The sequence below is a fragment of the Castor canadensis genome, chromosome 5 (assembly GCF_047511655.1).
Source record: "Castor canadensis chromosome 5, mCasCan1.hap1v2, whole genome shotgun sequence".
NCBI classification, from domain to species: Eukaryota; Metazoa; Chordata; class Mammalia; order Rodentia; family Castoridae; genus Castor; species Castor canadensis.
Window position 1 is genome coordinate 2,418,626 of NC_133390.1, and position 21,595 is coordinate 2,440,220.

The 21,595-nt window shown below is 51.0% G+C and overlaps 1 protein-coding gene and 2 long non-coding RNA genes across 4 annotated transcripts; 1 reads left to right on the forward strand and 2 right to left on the reverse strand.

The window, feature by feature from the left end:
- Window positions 1-2,090: 2,090 nt before the first annotated feature.
- Window positions 2,091-10,445, reverse strand: LOC141423178 (uncharacterized). Its single transcript, XR_012447826.1, has 4 exons — window positions 9,727-10,445; window positions 7,537-7,665; window positions 5,502-5,619; window positions 2,091-4,757 (listed from the first exon to the last, which is right to left on the reverse strand). It is a non-coding gene; the product is annotated as an uncharacterized lncRNA (long non-coding RNA).
- A 180-nt stretch (window positions 10,446-10,625) lies between these two features.
- Window positions 10,626-13,929, forward strand: Cstb (cystatin B). Of its 2 annotated transcripts, none has more exons than XM_020152534.2 (3): window positions 10,626-10,815; window positions 13,094-13,195; window positions 13,571-13,929. In XM_020152534.2, the coding sequence occupies exons 1-3, from the start codon at window positions 10,750-10,752 to the stop codon at window positions 13,697-13,699; spliced, it is 297 nt and encodes a 98-aa protein (XP_020008123.1). In that variant the 5' UTR covers window positions 10,626-10,749; the 3' UTR covers window positions 13,700-13,929. The 2 variants fall into 2 exon arrangements, with proteins under 2 accessions (XP_020008123.1, XP_073928648.1); XM_074072547.1 differs by lacking the exon at window positions 10,626-10,815 and adding an exon at window positions 10,911-11,055.
- On the reverse strand, window positions 13,634-15,363 carry LOC141423179 (uncharacterized). The gene is made up of 2 exons (XR_012447827.1): window positions 15,303-15,363; window positions 13,634-15,000 (listed from the first exon to the last, which is right to left on the reverse strand). It is a non-coding gene; the product is annotated as an uncharacterized lncRNA (long non-coding RNA).
- Between the last annotated feature and the right edge of the window lie 6,232 nt (window positions 15,364-21,595).

The window sequence follows — 21,595 nt, forward strand, 5'->3', positions numbered from 1 at the left end:
AGATAGGGCTAAATGCCTTGCCTTGAAAATGAACCACCACTGACTTTATTTCTAACAATTGAATGACAAAAGTCATTATTTCCTGGGGCTGTTCTTGCCATTGATTAGGTGACTGGAGTGCAGTCCCTGACATGTGTATCACACAATAGCCAGGTGAGGGGCGGCTGCCCTGAAGCTCTCCTGCTGATGACCAAACTCTGGTAATGAAAGGAAACATATCTCAGCTGGTTACTGTGGAAGACCAGGGTCAGGTGAGGTTACAGGAAGCTGGGCACAGATCTGTCTCTATGCTCAGCTTCAGTATGGTTTATTACAGGGAAAGGTTGGATGGAAACCAGGTCCAAGCTGCCTTGAGACCTTTCCAGGTGGGGGCTGTGAGAATCAACTAAATCAGGTCTTTTCTATCAAAGTGGCTTAACCAAACCACTACCATCTTAAAATGTCATGTCTTTGAGTCTCATATTCCTGGAACTGTGAGTAAACACGTTCTGAGTTGTAAAATGTCAACCCCTCCCCTGTCTAAACAATAGCTAACCAGGAAGAATCATGAACCCAGGTGTGACCAAGCCTCATGAGGGGCAGACCTGCATTAGGAATATAATCCAAGTGGACTTCCCACTTGGTGTGCTCACTAATCAGACTTGAGGTCTGTGGCTGCACCCTTCTGCAGAAGTAAAACTTTTTGCCTTGCTGAGCAACTGCTGAGTGTTTCTTTGATTGCCATTTGGGAATCCTAAGATCCCAAACTTTATTTCTAACAGGGGCTACACGATACATTTAGTGCCCCATGTGAGAAGTACGTTCAATTGTACAAACTCAAAGAACGGACTCAGAGACACATGGAGTATAATGAAAGCAAGCCTTTAATAGTGATCTTGCAAGACTGGGTGCCTGGTGAGCAGACACACCCAAAGCAGCTACAACAAGCATCATATTGTCTGGTGCACAAGTCCCTCCCCTGGTTCTTCACTGACTGAGTTCTGTGGGTTGTGGGTCGTATATTCTTTCCTGTATGTCACCTTACTTTCTTATTGTGTAATTTTAAAATATGCCTATCTTGGGATTGATCATATTTTAGAACCAGGTTTTACGTGGTATCCATTTCCCTTTGTGGCAGGATATGTGCTTTCTGGCACGTACACGGTTTTGCCCCATTTCCTCATTATACTGTGATTTACCCCTCCCAGTGTAAGTTCCTTTATCAGTTGGCCTTCCCCCAGTATCTGCAAGCTGATACAAAAGCAAGGGGCCTGGTGAAATGCCTTTCCTTGAAAATGGACAACCACTGACTTTATTTTTAACATCCAGCAATGAACTGTGACATCTCAGGTGAAATATTGCCAACCAGGAAGCTTGTCAGAGATTCAGCACCCTGGGGTTTTATGAGAATCTGGTCACGCAGGCATCTTCCTGGCACACACCAAAATAGCTGAGTCCAGAAAGGAAAGCATGGCCCTTGTGAGTCACATTGTTGGTGAATTTTGTGCAATGAGACCCTCTTCTCGGAATGGTGGGAAAACCTCCTGAAATTCAAGTTCCCAGAGACACCCTCAGGCCTCTCAAAGAGAGCTGCCAAGTATGTTCTGCTAACTCTTACATGCTTTTATGCAAATTCAGCTGTAGGTACTAGGTGACTGCCTTGGGTAACTGTTCCAATAAAGCTTTATTTTTTAAAACAGGTGGGCCAGATCTGGCCTAGGGCCTTAGTTCACCACCCTTGATATGGAGTAACACTGAGCCATCCGTTAAGGGTGAAGAGTCATGATATTTGCGACACGCGTGTACACACGTGCATATAGAGAGGCAAGCACAGCAAGACTGTAACGGTGTGGAATCATGCAGAACACAGGAGTTCTCCTACTCTTCCAAATTTTGCTGTTCGAAACATTTCAGAATGGAAAGGGGAAATAGTTCAGAAACCATTTTTTTAAAATTGGAATTAGTTCTTTTACCATCTGTCTAAGTACCATACGCACACCAGGCAAAAGCCACAGAGTGAACAAGACAAGGCCCTGCCTCCTGGGCCCACACAGCAATAAAATGACAAGTGCGTGTGTTACAGAGCAGACAGTGCTGCGTCCGTGAAAACCATAAAGCAGGAAGTAGACAAGTGAGCCAACAAAGGGAGTCATTTTAATAGACATGAATTTCTGACATGAAATTTCACCAAAATAATAAAATGCATCACATATACTTAAAAATGTACTCTACAGGGCTTGCAGAGTGGCTCAAGTGGTTGTAGAGTGCCTGCTTAGCAAGCAACAGGCCCTGAGTTCAAACCCTGGTACCGCCTCCCCCCCAAAAAATAAATAAAAAGTAAAAATGTACTCCTCAGTGTATACCGCTGGTAGATGCTACAACCAGTGAAAGAATTGCATCATGTTCAGTTACTGAAAATAATTTATCAATCAATTAATAATAAATGCGTTAATATTAATAAATCCACAGTGGTCCATCTTTAGGAAGCCTTTTAAAATCTGTTTTTTGAACCATCCATCTATAAATACAGAATTAGCGGGGAGAGCACTTACCGAGCATGCGTGAAGCCCTGGGTTCAATCCCCAACACCAGAAGAACTAAATAAAATCAGTGGGCAGGCGTATAATGAGAAATACGGTATCTGCAAGGTCCCCAGGCCTTCTAGCTAACAAGTTTAGCCACAAAAGAAGAGCAGCATCTTTGCGGTGGGGAGATGAGCAGGCCACTGAGGTGACGAAGGCCGTGGCCAGTGCTAAGACATCGCCATCATGCTTCCTGAACTGATGGCCTGAGGGGCGCAGCATCGTGTTCCCCCCCCCCCCCGCAGCTCCTCCCCAAAGAAGCCCACGTTGAGGGCATTCCCAAAATGACAGACCAGGACTCTTCCAGGCGACTGACTCACAGATAGGAGTGTCCCTGGCAGAGGTGTGGCTACCTCATTGGTAAAGTGGGAAGTGCCTGGCCAGAAAAGGCCTGGGTGGATGCTGGTGGCAGGCAGGTGTGACAGATCTGAAGATCCATCCCATCTGGGTGCTGCCATGCTGTGCCTGCTGTTGTTCGTTGTGCTGACCAGTGGAAGGGTGCTGACCTTCCAGGAAACAGGTGAAGTGCACACAGGGACTCTGAATTTTGCAACCTAAGACTATTACGTTATAAAAAGTTTTAGAGAGGCCAGGCGTCAGTGGCTCACACCTGTAATCCTAGCTACTCAGGAGGCAGAAATTGGGAGGATCATGGTTCCAGACAAACCTAGGCAAAAAGTTTAGGAGAACCCCCAGCTCCACCGATACCCAGGGGAGTTGACATGCACTTGTCATCCCAGCTATGCTGAAGGCTGAGATTGGGACAATCACAGTTCCAGGCCAGCTCAGGCCAAAGAAAATTCACGAGACCCCATCTCAACAGAAAAAGCCGGTGGTGGCACACACCCGTCATCTCAGCTACTGTGGAAAGCATAAATAGGACAATCCTGGTCCATGCAGGCCCAGGCAAAAAGTGAGAATCTATCTCAAAAATAACCAGAGCAAAAAGAGCTGGAAGTGTGGCTCGAGCAGTAGAGTTCCTGCCTAGTAAGCACAAAGCCCTGAGTCCACCCCTAGTACAGCCAAAAAAATGTTTTAAAGATTGAGAAAGATAAAAATTTTGATGAAAATTTGGAAAATGGAACCGTATTCCAACTTTTTAGACATTACACACTCCCAAGGGTACCTATTACTATTATTTTTTTTTTTTAGACAGTGTCTTACTATGCTGCCCCAGCTGTCCTTGAACTCAAGATCCCCTACCTCAGCCTCTGGAGTGCTGGGATTGCAGGGATATGCACCACATCCACTTTCCAAAGGCAGAAACTCATGTCTGATTTGTTGCCCTCCATCCAGGACAACACCTTGATGGCGAAAGTGAGGGACAGCTGCAGGCAGCTCACTGGGTCCAAGCCAGCAACAAGCACCAACCCCTCTCGTGGCCCTGCAGGACCATGCCCATCCGCTCCCTGTCCTGAGGCTGGCCTGTGTGGGCCTTGTTTTTTAGAATGTAGAAAAGTCCATGTTTATGGGTCCTGTGTGCTTCCGTAATCTGTGGGTTATTCAACTCCAGGCTCAACTTGATGAAAACTCATGTGTCTGAGGGAGTGCTTGTGACAATGAAAAGCATGATTTTGCTTCTGCAACTGGGAAATAGAGTCAGGGAAGATGCACACAGCTGCATAACAAAATACCACAGAGCAGGTGGCTTACAACAGCACAACTGTCTCCCCTCGGAGTTCTGAAGGCCTGACATCCAAGCTCAAGCTCAAGCTGCTCTGAGGACCCAGGAGGGCTGTCCTGCCTGTGAGGCCATATCATTTCTGGCTCTGCCTCTGCCTCCATGTGGCTTCTTCCCTGTCTGTTTCCTGAGCCATTTTTTCTGTCCATGTGTCCCCTCCTCTTCCTGTAAGGACACCACCATTGGATCTGGGACCACCCTCACCCAGTACAACCTCCTCCTAACTAGTAACATCTGCAAAGCTCGGTCTCCATAATCATAGGAAGTCTGGTTTTGCTGCCATGGGATGAAGCCAAAAGTCAAGGGACAGAGAGAATAAAGAGCTTCACTGGCTATAAACCAGCAGGTGGAAGGTGGGGGGCTTCACACACATTCTGTTTTGCCAGGAGTCACAGTGTGTGAACTGTAACTTCAGCCCTCACACGGTGGCCACCACAGTAACCCACCCTGTTGACGTGGTTTTGATGTTGTCCACAGATCACCAGGTATTTCAGGTGTTTCTGGCCCCTGGACACCTAGGGAGAGATGACTGATCAGAAGAGCACATGCCTGATGGTCTTCTTTAATATTTCACCTTTTTTTTTTTTCAGGCAAGTGTGATTTATCAGTTAGTTATTTGGGGAGTGAGGCCTAGGGGAGTGAGGCAAGACCAAAGGGTGAGAAGCAAACTGGCTGCAGCTGGCTTCATTTCCAAATCAAGGCCACAGGTGAGGTTCCAGGCAGACATAACTTTTAGGGGAACACCATTCAAGCCACTCCAGGAGGGGTGAAGAACACAGGTGACTATCACTGCTCTCCAGTGAATTCCTACTCTGTGCCTAGGACCTCACACACACCTTTCCCAAACCTTAAAACAATCCTGGAAGGGAGACCTCCTCTTTGCCCTTTCAATAGACAAACAAAGCAGCACGCACGGTAAGTAAACGGCCCAGAGGCAGGGAGCAGCAAAGTGAGGGATTAGCCCAGGCAGGCCCAGGACCTGACAGTGTGGTACCCAATGTCCTAGCCACAATGACTTCCCAGTAGTTACCTGGGCAAGTGCCCAAGCCTGGAGCTCTGCAGGGCCCATGCTCAGTGTGACACCCTGCTGTTACCATTCTAAAACTCTGAGTATTTTTTGAAAAACAAGGGTGTGCAGGTTCACATTGCTTAGGCCAGCTCATTGGGCCGCCCTTCCCGGTCTGGCCACTGTAAGGTCCAGCCTGCTGCTCCTAGGTTCACAGCCTGGCTCCCACCCCACCCACCTCTTGCACACTCACGTGTCTTCTCCTCCATGTGACTCTGCCAATTCTTTCCATAGCAAATGAACAGGAGAGCTGGGAGAGGGTGCTTCCATGTCCTGAAGGAACAATACACAGCATAGCTGTTCTTTCTTTTCTATGAAAAGGATGTAAAAAATAGTTTAGTCACACTATAGAGATAATTTTGTAACCTTTCATTAACATACCAAGCCTTTCCGACAATGTCACTAACTTGTCAAAGTATGAACTATTGTAAATCAAACAACCTTTTTTCTAAAAGCAAAAATTTCTTTTACAAAACAAAAAACTTTAAAGCCAGGGATGATGGTTCACACTTGTAATCCCACCACTGGGAAGCTGATGGAGGAGAAGCCTGAGTCTGAGGCCAGTTTAGGCTATAAATAGTGAGACCCTGTCCCAAAAAAACCAAGGCTGGGGATGTAGCTCAGTGTTAGAGCATTTTTTTAAGTGACCTTGAACCATGATCCTTTGGCCTTTGTCTCTTGAGTGCTAGAATTACAGGTGTGGCCACCATATCCAGTTTAGAGCACTTCTAAAACCAGAAAACTCAAGGCAGCAACCTTTAAAATACCAGTATCCACCCCAGGACTGGCTTCTGTGAGCATGCTAGTCTGTGCTTTGGTTCTGCAGGAACCTGGACCCTGCTCAGCCTGGGAATTGGGACTGTCCAGGGAGGCCTGGGAACTTGCATTCCAGTGAACACCCAGAGGGTGCAAACCCAGGCACCCCGGGGAGACATTCCTTGCTGTGGGTGGAGGCTGGTGCTATAGTTGCTTCTCAATTCTGTGATTCACATTTTTATAGATAAATTTTCTGTCTGGTCATTCATTTTCCCTAAATTCTTTGGATTTTGTTTATTTGTTTGGCAGCAATGGGGTTTGATTTTTAAAAATATACATATATGCACACATATTTGTGGAACTCAGGGCCTTGTGCTTGCTAGGCAGCTGGTCTTCCACTTGAGCCATTCCCCACCAAGATAAATTCTTTCAATTGATTGCTTTAACTTTGAAGTCTTGGGGGCTTTTGTTTGTTTGTTTGTTTGTTGTTTTCCAGTTCTGGGTTTGAACTCAGGGACTACACGTTGAGCCACTCCACCAGCCCTTTTTTGTGATGGGTTTTTTTCAAGATAGGGTCTTCTAACTATTTGCCCTGGCTGGCTTTGAACCCCAATCCTCCTGATCTCTGCCTCCTGAGTAGTTAAGATTACAGGAATGAGCCAGTGGCGCCCAGCTGTGAACTCTTGTTTTTGATGTACCAAAATGAATAAGGATCATGGTTTTTAGGGCCTGTTCTGTGCCAGGCATGGGGATAGGAGCTAGCCAGCAGCTTTCCCTTCCAGCCTGCCTCAGTCTCTCCTCACACAAGCAGCTGCTGGCTCCCCACCCAGCAGCCTGGAGCAAACAGCCTTGCCAGTTCTCACTAGGGTGACCTTTGTCTACTTCCACAGGTGTTTCCTCCTACTTGTAAAATGTGGGTGCCTGAGACCCAGCTCCAATAGGAAGCAGTCTGTCTGCTGGGAATCCCCAAAGCACTTAGGGTGTGAAGGAGACACTTGGGCAACAGCTAGGTCAGGATCAGATGCAGCAGATGTACCCAGAATGCAACTGCCCCCATGTGGGGCCCAGCCTCCCTTTCTGCGTCTTCTGATGCTTTTAAGCTTAAAACAAAAACTCTCTGCTTATGCTAGTAGTTAATAGCAATGACCTTTTAAAACTGTGCGTCTGCCGGGTGTGGGGGTGCATCCTGGTGGTCCCACTATTCAGGAGGCTGAGGCAGGAGGAACTGACATTCAAGGCCAGACTGGGCTACACAGTGAGACTATCACAAAATAAAAAACAAATAAAATAAAAATTCAACCGTGTATCTGTTCCCTCCCTTGACTTATCCCAGTTTTGGGGACCCTGCCACCCCTCCAGAGATGGCTTACTTAGAGGGGCCCCAGGTTGAAGGCAAAGCCACTGTCTGCCCCTTGTGGGTGTTCCCTGGCAGCCAGGTCTGTGACACAATCCCAGGGTGGTGCTTGGCTCACCTTGATACAGAAGCTGACGTGGTCCATTGAAAAATGCTGAGCTGTTTAAATGTGTCATCTTTCTTCTTCTCACAACCAAAGAGCTTCTCAGGCTAGCAACAAATTGTTCCACGATGGAGACACGGCAACCTATGAGAACCTCGTGGTCAGGAGGCACACAGGCAGCAGGAAACTGGAGCTGCCTGCTGGGGAAGGGGGAGACCCTGGCAAACCCTGGCAAAACTAGCTTCGAACCACTCTGGGAGACTCAGGTTCACAGCCCAGAATCTGAAACTGCTTGACTTGAAGATTTTGATCTTCCTGAATGTAGATTTTAAATTTAAGTGATGTTCAAAGCCCCCACAGTGGGATGGGACATGAGGTGACTCTGGTGAAGACACAGAATGTGCGGTCTTTTCCCCTGGCTGTAATCCTATGTACTCAGTAGGCAGAGATCAGGAGGATCACGTTTCAAAGCCAGACTGGGCAAATAGCTCTCGAGACCCTATCTCCAAAAAAAAAACCCATCAAAAAAAAAAGAGGGCTGGTGGAGTAGCTCAAGGTGTAGGTCCTGAGATCAAGCCCCAGCACCACAGAAATAAATAAATAAATTAAATAAATAAACAAATAAATAAATAAATAAAAAGAATGAGAGGGAAGCCAGGCACCTGTGGCTCACGCCTGAAATCCTGGCTACTTGGGATGCTGCGATCAGGAAGATCGAGGTTCGAGGCAAGCCCAGGCAAATAGTTTGTGAGGCCCCCATCTCCAAAATAAGCAGAACAAAACAGACTGAAGGTGTGGCTCAAGTGGTAGAGCACCTGCCTAGCAAGTGTAGGGCCTGAGTTCAAATGCAATACTGCCAAAAAAAAAAAAAGAGGTTATACAAATCATTAGTAAGATGCTCATTAAGAAAAAAATTACATGAGTATGCTAACAAAAAACAGTGACAATAATAATGCTTACAGCTCACCCCAGAGCTGAGATACTGTCCCACGTTTTCTGTACTTATTAACTCACTCCTTTAGATAAACGCTTTGAGAGGATGGGTTACTGTGGTGGCCACTGTACAAGGGCTGAAGTTACAGTCCGCACACCGTGACCCCTGGCACAACAGAATGTGGGTGAAGCCCTCCACTTTCCACCTGCTGGTTTGTAGCCAATGAAGCTCTTTCTTCTCTCTGTCCCTTGACTTTTGGCTTCATTGGGCAGCCATGGACCCAGCCTTTCAATGCACAACAGGAACCAGGCAGACCCCACGTGGCAAGAACACTGTGACTCAGAGACTAAGGCAAGCCAGACCACGTGCAGTGCTCCCAGCCAGGAATGGCCAGGATATGCCAAGGACATCCTTCCCCATGTCTGTCCCTAATGTTCCCAATTTAGGATTAACCAAGAAAGCCAAGTATGCCCCTCACATGATCACTAGGGCCCTCTGCTGTGAGCTCCATGGAGCTGCGCTTGTCCCCTGCTGCCTCAGCCTCTGCCACACACAGGAGGGCAGCCCCTTGCATGGCCAGCCCGAACAGGCACCCTGTCTACATGCTGCTCCCACTGGAGCCCTGTGTTTATCCCCACGGCCCTTACACTCCTATTGCACAAGTTGCACACGGGGACCCAGCTCCAGCAGGGAGCACGAGGACCAGACTCAGACCTCGTAGATGGGTCAGCCTCTGGCCAGCAGGCAGAAGTCCACAGAACTACAGGGAGGTTTCCTCTCTCCTTCACCGTGGTTTTGGTTTGGGTTTCCTGATGCTTTGCTTTCTACACAGAAGGGTTTCCCATTTTATGGGATTCAATCTGTCCTCGCTCACTCAGTAGTAATGGGAATTGTCCCCCAGGATGTCTACCCCACTGGGCCCCTCCTGTCCTTTCACCATTTAGCCATTCACCGTGTCCCCTTAGGCCTCAGTGCCCACTGAGGGGAAGCCTAGGGGCTGGGAAAAGGCTGATTTTTTTTTCTAGCAGTACTGGAATTTGAATTCGGGGCCTAACCTTTGCCAGGCAGGTGCTCCACCATTTAAGCTACACCCCAGCCTGCTTTTGTCCTTTTTCACCCAAGGCTGGGCAAAGAGACTGCCATCCTCCTACCTACACCTTTCAGGTACACTATGTCTGGCTTACCAGTTGAGAAGGGGTTCTCGCTAACATTTTGCTTGGGCTGGTCTGGAAACTCTATCCTACCTATGCCTGCTCAAGAACCCTGAGCACCTGAAATTCCTGCGCGTGTCATCATGCATCACTTCCAGCTAGGGCTAGGCCCCTGCTTCTCCCCTGGGGCTTGGCAGCTCTCAAGCCCAGAGCCCCAAGCCTCTGGGCATGCCAGGGCTCCCACTGTCTCCGGCCTGCGGTGGGCTCAAGGGATGACACCGAGACTTCTGACGGCCAGGCTCCCACAGGGCTGGTCTAGCCCCACTTTCTGCCCGCGGGGGAGGGGCGGGGAGGGGAGAAGGAGAGAAGTTGTCATCCAGGACCCCAGACTCCTGTAGGGCTGTACCCGCTCCCACTTCATGCCAAGAGGAAGAGGAAAGAGGACAACACAGGAGGGGAGGGGTCCCAACCCCCAGGCTCCCTCAAGGTTGCGTCCATCCTCGCTTTGTGCTCACGGGGGGCTGGGGGGAGGAATCGGAACCCCAAAAATCCCACCAGGGCTGTATCCATCCCTACTCCGTACCCACGGAGGAGTGTGGGGTGGAAATCGGACCCGGAACCCCCCCCATCACCACTTCGTGACAAGAGGCCCCCCCCCCGACTGGGCTGCGCCGGTCCGCAGCCCCGCCCGTCCTCGTGACTCAGCCTGGGGTGGAAGACTGAGACCGGGACGAGGGGGAGGGGGGAAGGGCGTGATGGGGACCCCAAGACACCAGCAAGGCTGTGTCCATCCCTCCTTCGTGTCCACGAGGGGTAATGGTGCGGACAGAGACGCAGGATCTCCCCATTCCCCACTTCTCTACAAGCGGCCCCCACTGGGCTGCGCCGGGCCCCGCCCCCGCCCCCGCCCCCGCGCCCGTCCTCGTGACTCGGCCTTCCGGGAGGAAAGCGAGTCGGGCGCGGTGGGCGTGACGGGGCGCTTCCGGCGGGGGCGTGGCCGTCCGCGTCACGTGGTCGCTCGCGCCCGGGGGCGGAGCTGGCGTGGCTTGTCTTAGGCGCAGTGGCCGAGGTCTCGCTATCGCTCGCTGGTCCTTCCGCTGCCCGTCCGCTGCCAGCCCGCGCCGTCCTCTCCCTGCCGCTAAAATGATGTGCGGAGCGCCCTCCCCCACCCAGCCGGCCTCCGCCGACACCCAGAAAATCGCCGACCAGGTGAGGCCCCGGCCCTGCCCTGCTGCCCGGACGCGGGCTTGGCCTCTCCGAGGTCTTGGGGTTCCGGAGGGGAGGACACGAGATCCCGGTGCTCTTAAATCGCCGCCCAAGCTGGGCGTGATCTGTGGCCGAGCCGGGCCCAACTGAGTGCAGTATTTGGGTGCAGAAGGGTCACTGGGCCGGTGGCGGGCCGCTCGCATGGAGAACACCGCCCAGCCCTTGGGAATTATGCAGATAGAGGTAAGAGGCTCGTGGTACGTGGTGATCCCAAATAGTTAATAGGAAGACAGCACGGAGTTCACAGTGCCAACACCAGGAGCTGTAAAAACTCAGGTGAAGACGCGACGATGGAGAGTTAAGGGGTCAGTCTGGGTTGGAGGAGTGGCTCGGGTGGTAGAGCGCCTGCCTAGCAAGGGTGAGTTCAAACCCCAGTGCCACCAAACAAAAAAGTGGCCAGCCTGACCACGACTCAAATGAAACTCAGGTGGATCTGCATGAAGGTATGCAGGTATTCTTTTTGCTGTTCTCAAACTAAGTTTGAAATTATCTCCGAATAAAAAGTCAAAACATGCCAGGCGTGGTGGTGCACGCCTGTAACCCCAGTACTCAGGAGACGGCAAGAAGATTCCAGTTTTTAGGGAGACTATCTCAGGATTTAAAAAAGGCTGGGGGTATAGCACCTCCACAAAAAGCCAAAGCCAGGTCAGATTGCAGGAGTTGAACTCCGGGTGCCCCAGTTTCCCCATCTTCAACATGGTATCATCACAGGCTGCAGCTGGGGGGAGGTGCTGGTGAGGATTTCCTGAGTTGGTTTACTGAGCCAGGCCCTCCCTGTCCCACTGTTCGTTAGCAAGGATTAGGGTTTTTACAATGGACTGATGATTCAGGGTTTTGAGTAAGAAGAGGAATAGCCAAACAAACTTCATCGACTTTCCTGCTCTGCTGCTGCCTCCCACAGCCTGTGGCACGTGGCGAACCCAGGGTGGCACTGCTTGAGTGGTTTGGGCCATCTGACTGCAGTCCTGGTGGTGAGTCAGTCCCATGAGACCCTGCAAAGGAGGAATTGGTCCAGATACAGGAGCTCAGGCTGGACAGACAACCTAGAAAAGCCGGCAGCCACTCTCGGTGTCCCAGGCCTGCGAAACCCTTGTTCTTACTCAGCCAGGACAGAATAGCGGGCTCACTTCTCAACGGGAGTGTGCAAGTGGGCAGTAGCTTTGCTTTGGGGGGAAAAAAAATATCTTTTTTTTTTTCTTTTTTTGCAGTCCTTGGGTTTGAAGTTGACCTTGAGCTTGCTAGGCTATGGGGAGAAATCTTAAGGCTGGCAGTGCTGGGCGGTTTCTGAGCAGAGAAGGCCTGGAGGGGCAGGGACGCTGACAGGGTTCCATCCATCCTGTGCCGTTTTTATAGACTCTGACCCACCTGCCTTTTGGTGGCTCTCCCCCTGTAATACAGTGGACTGTCTTTATTCACCAACTACTGTGCCTCATGTGATCGTTTTGTTTTGTTGAACTGAAACACCTAATCCCCAGCACCACCCTCGTCACTATGACACTACTCTAGCATTACCACCAGCCTTGTCAGGCACCCAGGGCACTTCTAAACAACAATAGATTGCAGTTTTTAAAAAGGACGCACATGGTCTTCCACCATGAAGGTCGATCAGCTTCTGAAAGGCAAAGACCCTGGAGAACAGATTAACATCCAAAGTATGTTTACTGTTTCATTCACAGTGGGGTCAGCCTCCGCCCAAAGTGTTGTGTCCTAAAGAAGCCACTTAAAAATACAGGTGGAGTACTTTACACCTGTGCAGCTACCTGTTATGGCAAAATTTACCTAAGTGCCCCCAGCCACAGAACAATTGAAAGAACTGAGACGTAGAGGATTAAATTTAAATTTGCTGTCTCAGTTAATTTTAAAGACTAGGGCTAGGGTGTAGCTCGTGGTAGAACATGTGCTCAGAGAATGCACAAGGCCCTGGATTCAATCCCTAGCACCAAAAAATAATAATAAACAAAAGATTAGTTAAAAATGGTTCACAGTGTTTCACATGAACTGTTTGTGTGTATAAACTTCTACCTAGTGTTGTAATGATACAGATACAGAAATATCCCACGTCCACAGGAGAAAGAGAAATGTTTTGAACTAGTAGCATTAAACTTGGGTACAGGTGAGGAGCTGTTGCCTGGGGCTGTTTACCATGTCCCCGGCTGGACTAGGAATTCGCCCTGCAGACACCGAGCCACTGTGTCCTTGCCTTCCTCCTCCCACCCCACAGGTGAAGACACAGCTAGAAGAGAAAGAAAACCAGAAGTTTTCCACTTTTAAGGCTGTGTCCTTCAAGAGCCAGGTGGTGGCAGGAACCAACTACTTCATCAAGGTGAGTGCTGGTAGGAAGTGACCGGTCTGCGGATGTGGCCTCAAGTGCCAGGCAGGGTGTTCCATGGGGGTCCTGTGGCCATTCTCAGCTTTGGGGGTCCATGGCCTGTTAGACGAGCATCCTGTTGTATATGTGCCTGTGGGCGTGGCGAGTATATGCCAGCCTCTTAGGAGGACACTAAGGATTCTGAATGTGGGGTGCTGGGGTCCCTACCCTTGAAGGAGAAGACAGGACTTGTCATCAGCCCAGTCCCTGGTGGCCTGCAGTGGCTGGGCTTCTCATTTCCCAGGTAGCAGCTGTTCTCACAGTTGAAACCAGAGGACTGGGGTCAGGGCTGCACACCACCCTCACTGGACTCTCCCTTTCTCTTTCTAGGTTGACATTGGCAATGATGAATATGTGCACTTGAGGGTATACCAAAGTCTTCCTCATGAAAACAAACCTTTGACCTTGTCTGCCTACCAGGTCAAGAAGACCAAGCAGGATGAGCTGAGCTACTTCTAATTCCTCATTTCCCAGGGGGCCCTTCGTCCCTGTGCCAGCTACTTAATCAGTTCTCTGTCCTCTCTGTGCCGTGCCTCCCGGGTAGAAGGACAGAGGGAAGGGGCTTCCCTTTTGCTGTGATTCCTATTTCATTGTATGGATCTTTTTTCTCACAATTAGTGATCTTAATTATTTACAAAGAGTTCTATAACTGATCTGTCTTTAAATATATTTTTAACAGTCCATACCAATTGCCTTCTTTGTTTTGGATTTCTTTCCTTCATCTGAGGTCATAATCACACTATACGTGTGCCAGGAGAGAATAACACGTTTGTAAGTTCTTTCACAGAGCTGAGGGTGTAGCTCAGTGGCAGAGCACTTGCTTAGCATACACGAGGCCCTTGCTTAGCATACACGAGGCCCTGGGTTCAATCCCCAGCATGGCAAAAAAAACAAAGTTCTTCCACAGCCCACGTTGCACACAGCTCATGAGCCGCTTGTGTATCAGGCACTGATCCCAGCTGGCCCATAAAGGTCTTTCCCATTCCAGAGTGCTGAGTGCCCAAAGTCACAGTGAGTGGGTGGGAGAGCTGGGGTTTTCACTGGGCACCCCACCAGCCTGCGGTCCTGGTGATGGCTTGTCCACAGGCTGTTGTCTTAGCTCTAGGCTCTGTCCCCTAGCCTCAGTCTCCCCCCATAAAAGAAAAGGTTTTGAGCTGGGTACTGTGGCTCATGCCTGTAACTGTAGCGACTTGAGAGGCTGAGATTGGGAGAATCACAGTTCAAGACTGCACCAAGTTCAAGTCTAGGTAGGAAAGACAGGTGAAGAAAGGCAGTGTGCAACATCCAGCATGTGCAAGGGTGGCCTGGTGTGAGTTGATTGTGTGTTGTGACCTTGCTTTGACAGTGAGCACTCTGTCCTTACATATGCAGCCCCATTACAGATGCTCCTTGTGCTGCCCTGTGTAGAGCACCTGTTTCCACTGGACCCGGAAAATGACACACTGAGCAGGTGCTGGTCGGGCTGCCCCACACTGAGAGTCTCAGGACCTTTTTCCAACTGAGTCACAGGCTGTGGACCCCAGCCCATCGTCATCCCCTCCACCACCCTCAGTCTCCTTCCACCCTCTGCCCAGAGTTCTCAGTGAGTGACACTTTACCCAGAGCCCGTGTTCATTCTTACTCTGCTGACAGGGTGTCCGTGAGCTGGGCTGGCTGAGGTCTGTAGGAGAGTCCTGGTGGGGCAGCCAGGAGAGCTAACGGTGTCCTTGTCAGCATGGAGAGGAAGCAGGGTGAGGCCACCGCACCCCCGTGCACTGTACCTGTTGTCAGAAAGAGGTGCTCGCTCAGAGCCGGTGGGCTGATGAAGTGAGATTAGGTTCTAATTAGTGAGAGACAGAACAGCATATAATTGGACGCTCATTCTGTAAGAGACAAAATCGCAGACCTGGGGGAATCTAATCATCGCACTACCAGGTGGCAGGTCAGGATGTCCTAATTGGGCTGCCTGGAAAGCAGCATTAACTGTTTCAGTGGGGGACACAGTCCCTCCTCCCCGCCACAGACTCCCATGTCACAGCCAGCCCCTATTGTCCCTAATCAGGCAAAGCTCAGGACACCTTACCCCTCTAGGGATGGTGCTTGCTTCCTTCCCACAGTGGAGTGTCCTCAAGCCAGACATGGTGCCGGTCTAAGCAGAGTGACAGAGACAGACAGATGGGGTCTCCAATGGGGCTTTGATCCCAGGTGACCAGAGCCTCACCCTTCCCTGCCCAGATCCAACTCTCCATCTCCCTGACAGGGGACACAATTACTAACTGGGCGCTACTCAGCCTCCTTAGCAGCAGGTATGGCCACATAGCCAGGTGCAGCTCAGACAAGACCAGATCAAGGAGCTGTGAGCTGAGGCAGGAATGCCAGGATGGGGTGGGCTGTGCCATCTACAGTGTGCACGGTGGACAGCTGCCCTCACAGATGGCCACAGGCTGACCTGCTGAGGGTGAAGGGAGACACTGAGGGCCAGCTGGTCATGGCTGAGTCCCTGGTAGCAGGGGGCAGGACCCAGAGTTGCCTAACCAGTGTCCAGAGGAAAAGTGATGCTCCTCTGTCCCTCTCCACTCTTCCCCACAGCAGTGCCTACAGCTGTGCCCCTGAGAATGTAGTAATCGAAAAATAAAGATACTGAGGCCACCAAGCCACCTGCCCGCCTGGGTCCTCAGGTGTCTTTTGTAGCCCAGAGCTATGTGATAAGAAAGAAGGATTACAGCCCAAATGAACAGGCCACCACCTACAAAATGTATTGGCCTCTTGCCACAACTGCCAGGGACTGAGATGTCCCTGGGAGGTTTCTGGTCACTGGCAGGATGAGCAGTTCTGGGGATGAGGCCCGGACTCGGTCTGGTGGCACCTCTGGAGCCTGGACCAGGGTGCTGGCCAGGCACTGCAGATACGTCCTTGTCCACAGCCAGCTGTGACATCTCAGAGATGCCTCCTGAGTGAGAGGACTTTGCTCCAGAGGCCTTGGTGATTGTGTGGCCAGTGGGAGCCCAGGGCTGTGTGGCCTAGCCACCTCCATTCACTGAGACTTGTAGGATAGGGTGGGACCCTGTTACTGCAGAAACCTGGAAATGATGGGGTCCAGGACGGACTTTGCATAAAGCTCAGTGGTGGCTTTGATGTGAGACCCAGTGGGAACCAAGGAGGACACAAAGCAGAGAGGGAGACCAGGCTGCAGAATCACACCGGGCAACAAAGGGAAGCAGGGAAGTCTGTGGTCACATGATTGCTTTGGACCATGGGCTGTCCCAGGAACAGCCAGAGTCCTCGCCAGACACTGAGCACCAAGTGAGTTGTTGTCCATGGGCTGCCACACAAAGCACCTCAAACGGGGTGGCCTGAACAATGGACATTGGTTTGCCCACAGTTCTGGTGGCCAGAAGTCCAAACGCCACGTGTGGGCAGGCCATAAGCTCTATGAAGTTCTCTGGGGAGGGTCCTTCCTCATGCTGGCCAATGCCAACCCTTGGCTTTTGATTCCAGTCTGTCTCTGCCTCCACATGGCTGTTCTTCTCTCTCCAAATTTCCCTCCTGTGAGGGCCCACAGGGCCCACAGTGGGACCTCATTAATCCCCTCTGCACCTGCATCCTCATGATTTCAAAGAAGATCCCATTCATAGGCCCAGCGTATTGGAGGACACAGTGGAACCCACAGCACCAGGTCACCAAGTCACAGGTGAGTGCCCAGATCGAGGCACTTCTCCTCCCAGCTAATGCACGGTACCCATCCCACCTAGGCCCACCTGCCAGGCACTGCGCATGCCCACTGACAGGTCAGGCTGGGCCTGCACTTCCTAGGGAGTGTGGGCACCCCCACCTGATGTGGTCTGATTGAGGTCTGAGTCAGGTGACCCTGGAGTCCCATGGGGATGCAGGCAGATCTGGAGGAAGCAATGACCATCCTACATTCCACCTGGCTCCAGGTATGGGAGGCTGTTCTCCCCTAAGAAAGCTGGGGAGGGTGCTACCCTGAAGCACAGGGGAACTCAGAGGAAGCTGGGGAAGTGAGACCCTCAGGCTTGTCCCTCCAATGTCCTTATTCAGGTCTTAGGGGCCCATTGCCCACAAATGACCCTTATTTGAAAGTAACTTACTGTCCTAGGAACCTAGGGTCCTAATACAGGGTGACCTCAACTTATTTAACTAACTACATCCACCAAAACCTTATTATCCTTTTTTAAAGTCCCCGGGACATCACTGAATTTGGAGGGACACCTGCCCAAGCTTAATTCTGTGTCCTTCTCAACAGTTCTACCTCCATAACCAGATCCCGATCCTACACTCTGCGTGGGCGAATCAGTGTGGCATGTGAATTAGTCCTCTGTAAAGCTGCTTCTGAAGGTGGGGGGGACCGCCACCCCTCCACCCTCTTTCCTGCCTCCCTGGCTGGGGTGTAGACTGGTGAGAGCCACCTCCAAGTTCGTGCATGAGGACCACGGAGAGAAAGCAAAGAGACAACACCCAAGGGCCTGCCTGGCAGATGTGAGGACTGTCACAGGCCAGCCAGTGCTGGCTCGCTTCCTCAGGACAGGAATGCAGATGGAATTCCAGATGAGGCAGAGCCCAGCATGTAGCTCCAGAGGCTTCCAGGAAGTTTGCTTTGAGGAACACTTGGTGACCCTGACGCTCCCTGCCCTCAGCAAGCTAAGCTGAGAGAGAGGGTCTTGAACAAGGTCCTAGCAAGGTGGAGAGGGAGTGACAGGAGCATTGGGAAGTCACTGTTTGTGTTTCCAAGGGCTGGGACATGTGCTCACCAGAGCCAAAGGGCACAGGAGGGCTGTACTCCCGTGACAGTGTTACAGCCAGACCTTTCCAGTGGGGTCTCCAGCAGCCCACAGGTCTCTGCAACCAGTCCATCCCACACCCTGGCCACCTTCTCTTCCTTTCCCTGTCTCCCTTCCCCTGTGTCCTTGCTCCAGTGGCCTTGGAATGGTCCTGCCTCCCCCACCACATCGGCTGGATGCTTTGGTCTAGGCACCCAGACTCAGAAATTCCTAAGCCATGTATACTTAGGGATAGAACCTGAACTCAAGGCCAGCCTTCCCCGAGCCACCAGAGGAGGCCCCCAAAGGAGTCCTGACAATGGCTTGGAATTGAGTGCCTGTGCTGGAAGTTTGACTCAGAGGCTCAGAAGGGTAAAGGTGACCAAGTCAGAACTCCACTCCACCCACACCCTGTCACAGGATGGGGGCCACAGGTGATGGTCCCAAACATGTCCACATCCTCATCCCTGGAGCCTTGAAGAGAGTACCTTACAAGGCAAAAGGGGTTTTGCTCATGGGATTGTTAAGGGTCTTGAGATAGGAGGTGATCCTAGGTTATCTGGGCTGCCCAATGTCACACAGCCCCTTACTGGGGGAGGAAGGAGGGTGCGAGTCTGTGAGAGATGGAAGATGTCACACTGCTGGCCTAGAAGACAGAGGAAGAGGCCACAAGCCAGGTGCTGGAAGAGGCAGAAATGATTCTTCCCTGGAGCCTCCAGGAGGAAGCAGACCCGCCAACACTATTTTTAAACTTCTAGCCTCTGAAAGTGTGAGGGAATGGATTTGTGTTGGCTTGTGGAAACTTTTACAGCAGCCACAAGACACTCATCCACAGGGATCACGGCTCTAAGCCAGGATACTCCGTTGGACCAGGGCACCAGATGTAGGAACGGCCTGAGGGGGGACCAGCAGGCTGCAGGTGCACAACACCTGGTGCTCTGGCCATCCTTCCCTATCCTGTCTGGGCCTCACATCTGGGCCCTTGGTATGCAGTGTCCTCCATGGTGATGGGCTTAGGGGCATGGGGTGGGGTGGGGCGGGGCGGAATCTCCTCTCCCAACCTCCCCAGAGCTGCTGTGAGGCCATTGGATCATGGTGTCCACCACACCAACGCACCACAATGTCACTGCTCAGGCACAAAGGAGCCAGATGGGCACTGGAACTCATGAGGAGCAGGGATACTGGGCTGGTGGCTGGTCTGGCAGGGAAGGGCTGGGAAGGGGATGCTCTCCATCCTCGAGTACCCCCAGGGCCCAGGGCCTCCCAAGATGGGGAAGAGCACGCAGGACAGAGGGGAGTGCACTGCAGGTGGGGGCCAGGCCATGCCCTTCCTTTAAGAGGGAGATTCTTATGGAGTCTGCCTCCACCCATTTGTGGCAGTAAACATGCTGGGCTGGCTGGGTAGCATGGCTTGAGTCCCATGGTTTGAGGGACTTCAAGGAGGTAAGAAATTGTCACGCCAACACAGCTGCCATGAAAATATTTATTTGTGGATAGATCAGGCAGGTCAACAGGACCAGCACAACACACAGCCCACACGGGGCCGATGGTGCTCATGTTGCAGACACAGATGTGGACAGCACAGGGCTGGGAGAGGCCAGGCTCACGAGACCCCTGAACCCACAGAGACCGTGCCGACCGCGCAGCAGGACTGTGGGATGACGTGTTGCTTTGTTCTGAAGGCAGGAGCTTCTGAAAGGCTGTGCTTGTATACAGGGAAGGACCGGCCAGGCTCAGGTGAGCCCTGCCACAGCCCCATTCTCCTACTGGTTCAGTGTCACGGTAATTGGGTGAAATTCTGACTAAAGTTCTACACCAGGAATCACACAGCTGAGAAGCTAAAAGCATCCATGGCGTCATCTGTGTACTTCCCAACCTACAAGGACTATGTGGGATAAATGAAGAATTCACCCTCATTTCCTAAATACTGACCTCCTTGACTCACATCATCAAAGCAGTTTCAGGTACTTTTTGGAAATCTTCAAGCTGAGCTTTTTTTTTGTGGTACTAGGGTTTGAACTCAGTAGGTGCTCTACCCACTGAGCCACACCTCCAGTCTATTTTGCTCTGGTTATTTTGGAGATGGGGAGGGAGTCTCAAGAACTATTTTTCCCAGGCTAGCCTCAAGTCTCAATCCTCCAGATCTCAGTCTCCCAAGTAGCTAGAATTACAGATGAGAACCACCTGTGCTGGGCTCAAGGCTGAGCAATGAACTTTGAAGTGCGTTTTGCTCCGCCTCCCTGCCACTCTTAGGACACACTGGATGAGGCTACCAAGCTCCCGACTCCTTTTTTGTTCCACCAGCCCCAGCACTCACTCTCCTCATGCCAGGCGCTGGGTCCTGAGTGAGAAAGCAGATCCAGTGTCTTCAAAAGTCACTAACCCCACTCATAACTAGTTTGCGTTCACAGAACAGCCCAGCCCTGCTGGGGAGTGGTAAAACTGGACCACAGCTTGCTCAGGACCAGTTTCCCAACCAGCCCCAAGGTTGTGTGGAGCTTCCCAGGCACTCTCTCCTCTCCATTCCCACCCTGCTGCAGGCAAGGGTTTGCTCTTGCTGTTTCACAACTGATGTGCAGGTAGCTGATGTCCTCCTGGCCAGGGTGAGGCCCCATGGCCTCAGGAAGGCCCTTCCTATCCTAAATAAATGTTCTGTTGCAGAAACACAAGAAACTGCCCTGCAGTGGACTGGAGGAGAGAGGCTAGAGTTTGGGAGCCCCCTCCCACTTAAGGATGAACCTGGGACTCATCCCCAGGCAGGGAAGAGTCAGGGATAGGAGCCAGAGCCGCCTGCTCTAAGAACCAACTCCTGCCTGGCTTAGACAAAGGAGAATAAGCTTAAAACTCCTGCTCACTCTGCCTGAAAAAAAAAATTTTTTTAAAAAAGCTACAGAATACCTTTCTTTTTTGGATGGGTGTTTTGTTTTTGTTTTGTTTTTTGCAATCTACATGTTCAATGCAATTCCCATTAAAATCCCAATGACTTTCATCACAGAGATTGAAAAATCTACCCTAAAGTTGATTTGGAAACACAAAAGACTGCGAATAGCCAAGGCAATACTCAGTGAAATGAGCAATGCTGGAGGTATCACAATACCTGACTTCATACTGTGTTACAAAGCAATAGCAATAAAAACAGCATGGGACTGGCACAAAAACAGACATGAAGACTAGTGGAACAGAACAGAGGACCCGGATATGAGGCCACACAGCTATGCCCACCTTATTTTTGACAAAGGCACCAAAAACATATGATGGAGAAAAGACAGCCTCTTCAATAAATGCTGCTGGGAAAAGTGGCTATCTGCCTGCAGAAAACTGAAAGTAGATCCATGCCTATCACCCTGTACTAGTATCAACTCAAAGTGGATCAAGGACCTAAATATCAGACCCGAAACTCTGAAGTTAGTACAAGAAGGAGCAGGAAACACTTTGGAAATGATAGGCATAGCCAAGGACTTCCTCAATAGAACCCCAGCAGCTCAGCAACTAAGAGAAAGCATAGATAAATGGGACTTCATAAAACTAAAAAGCTTCTGCTCAACAAAAGAAATGGTCTCTAAACTGAAGAGACCACCCACAGAGTGGGAGAAAATAT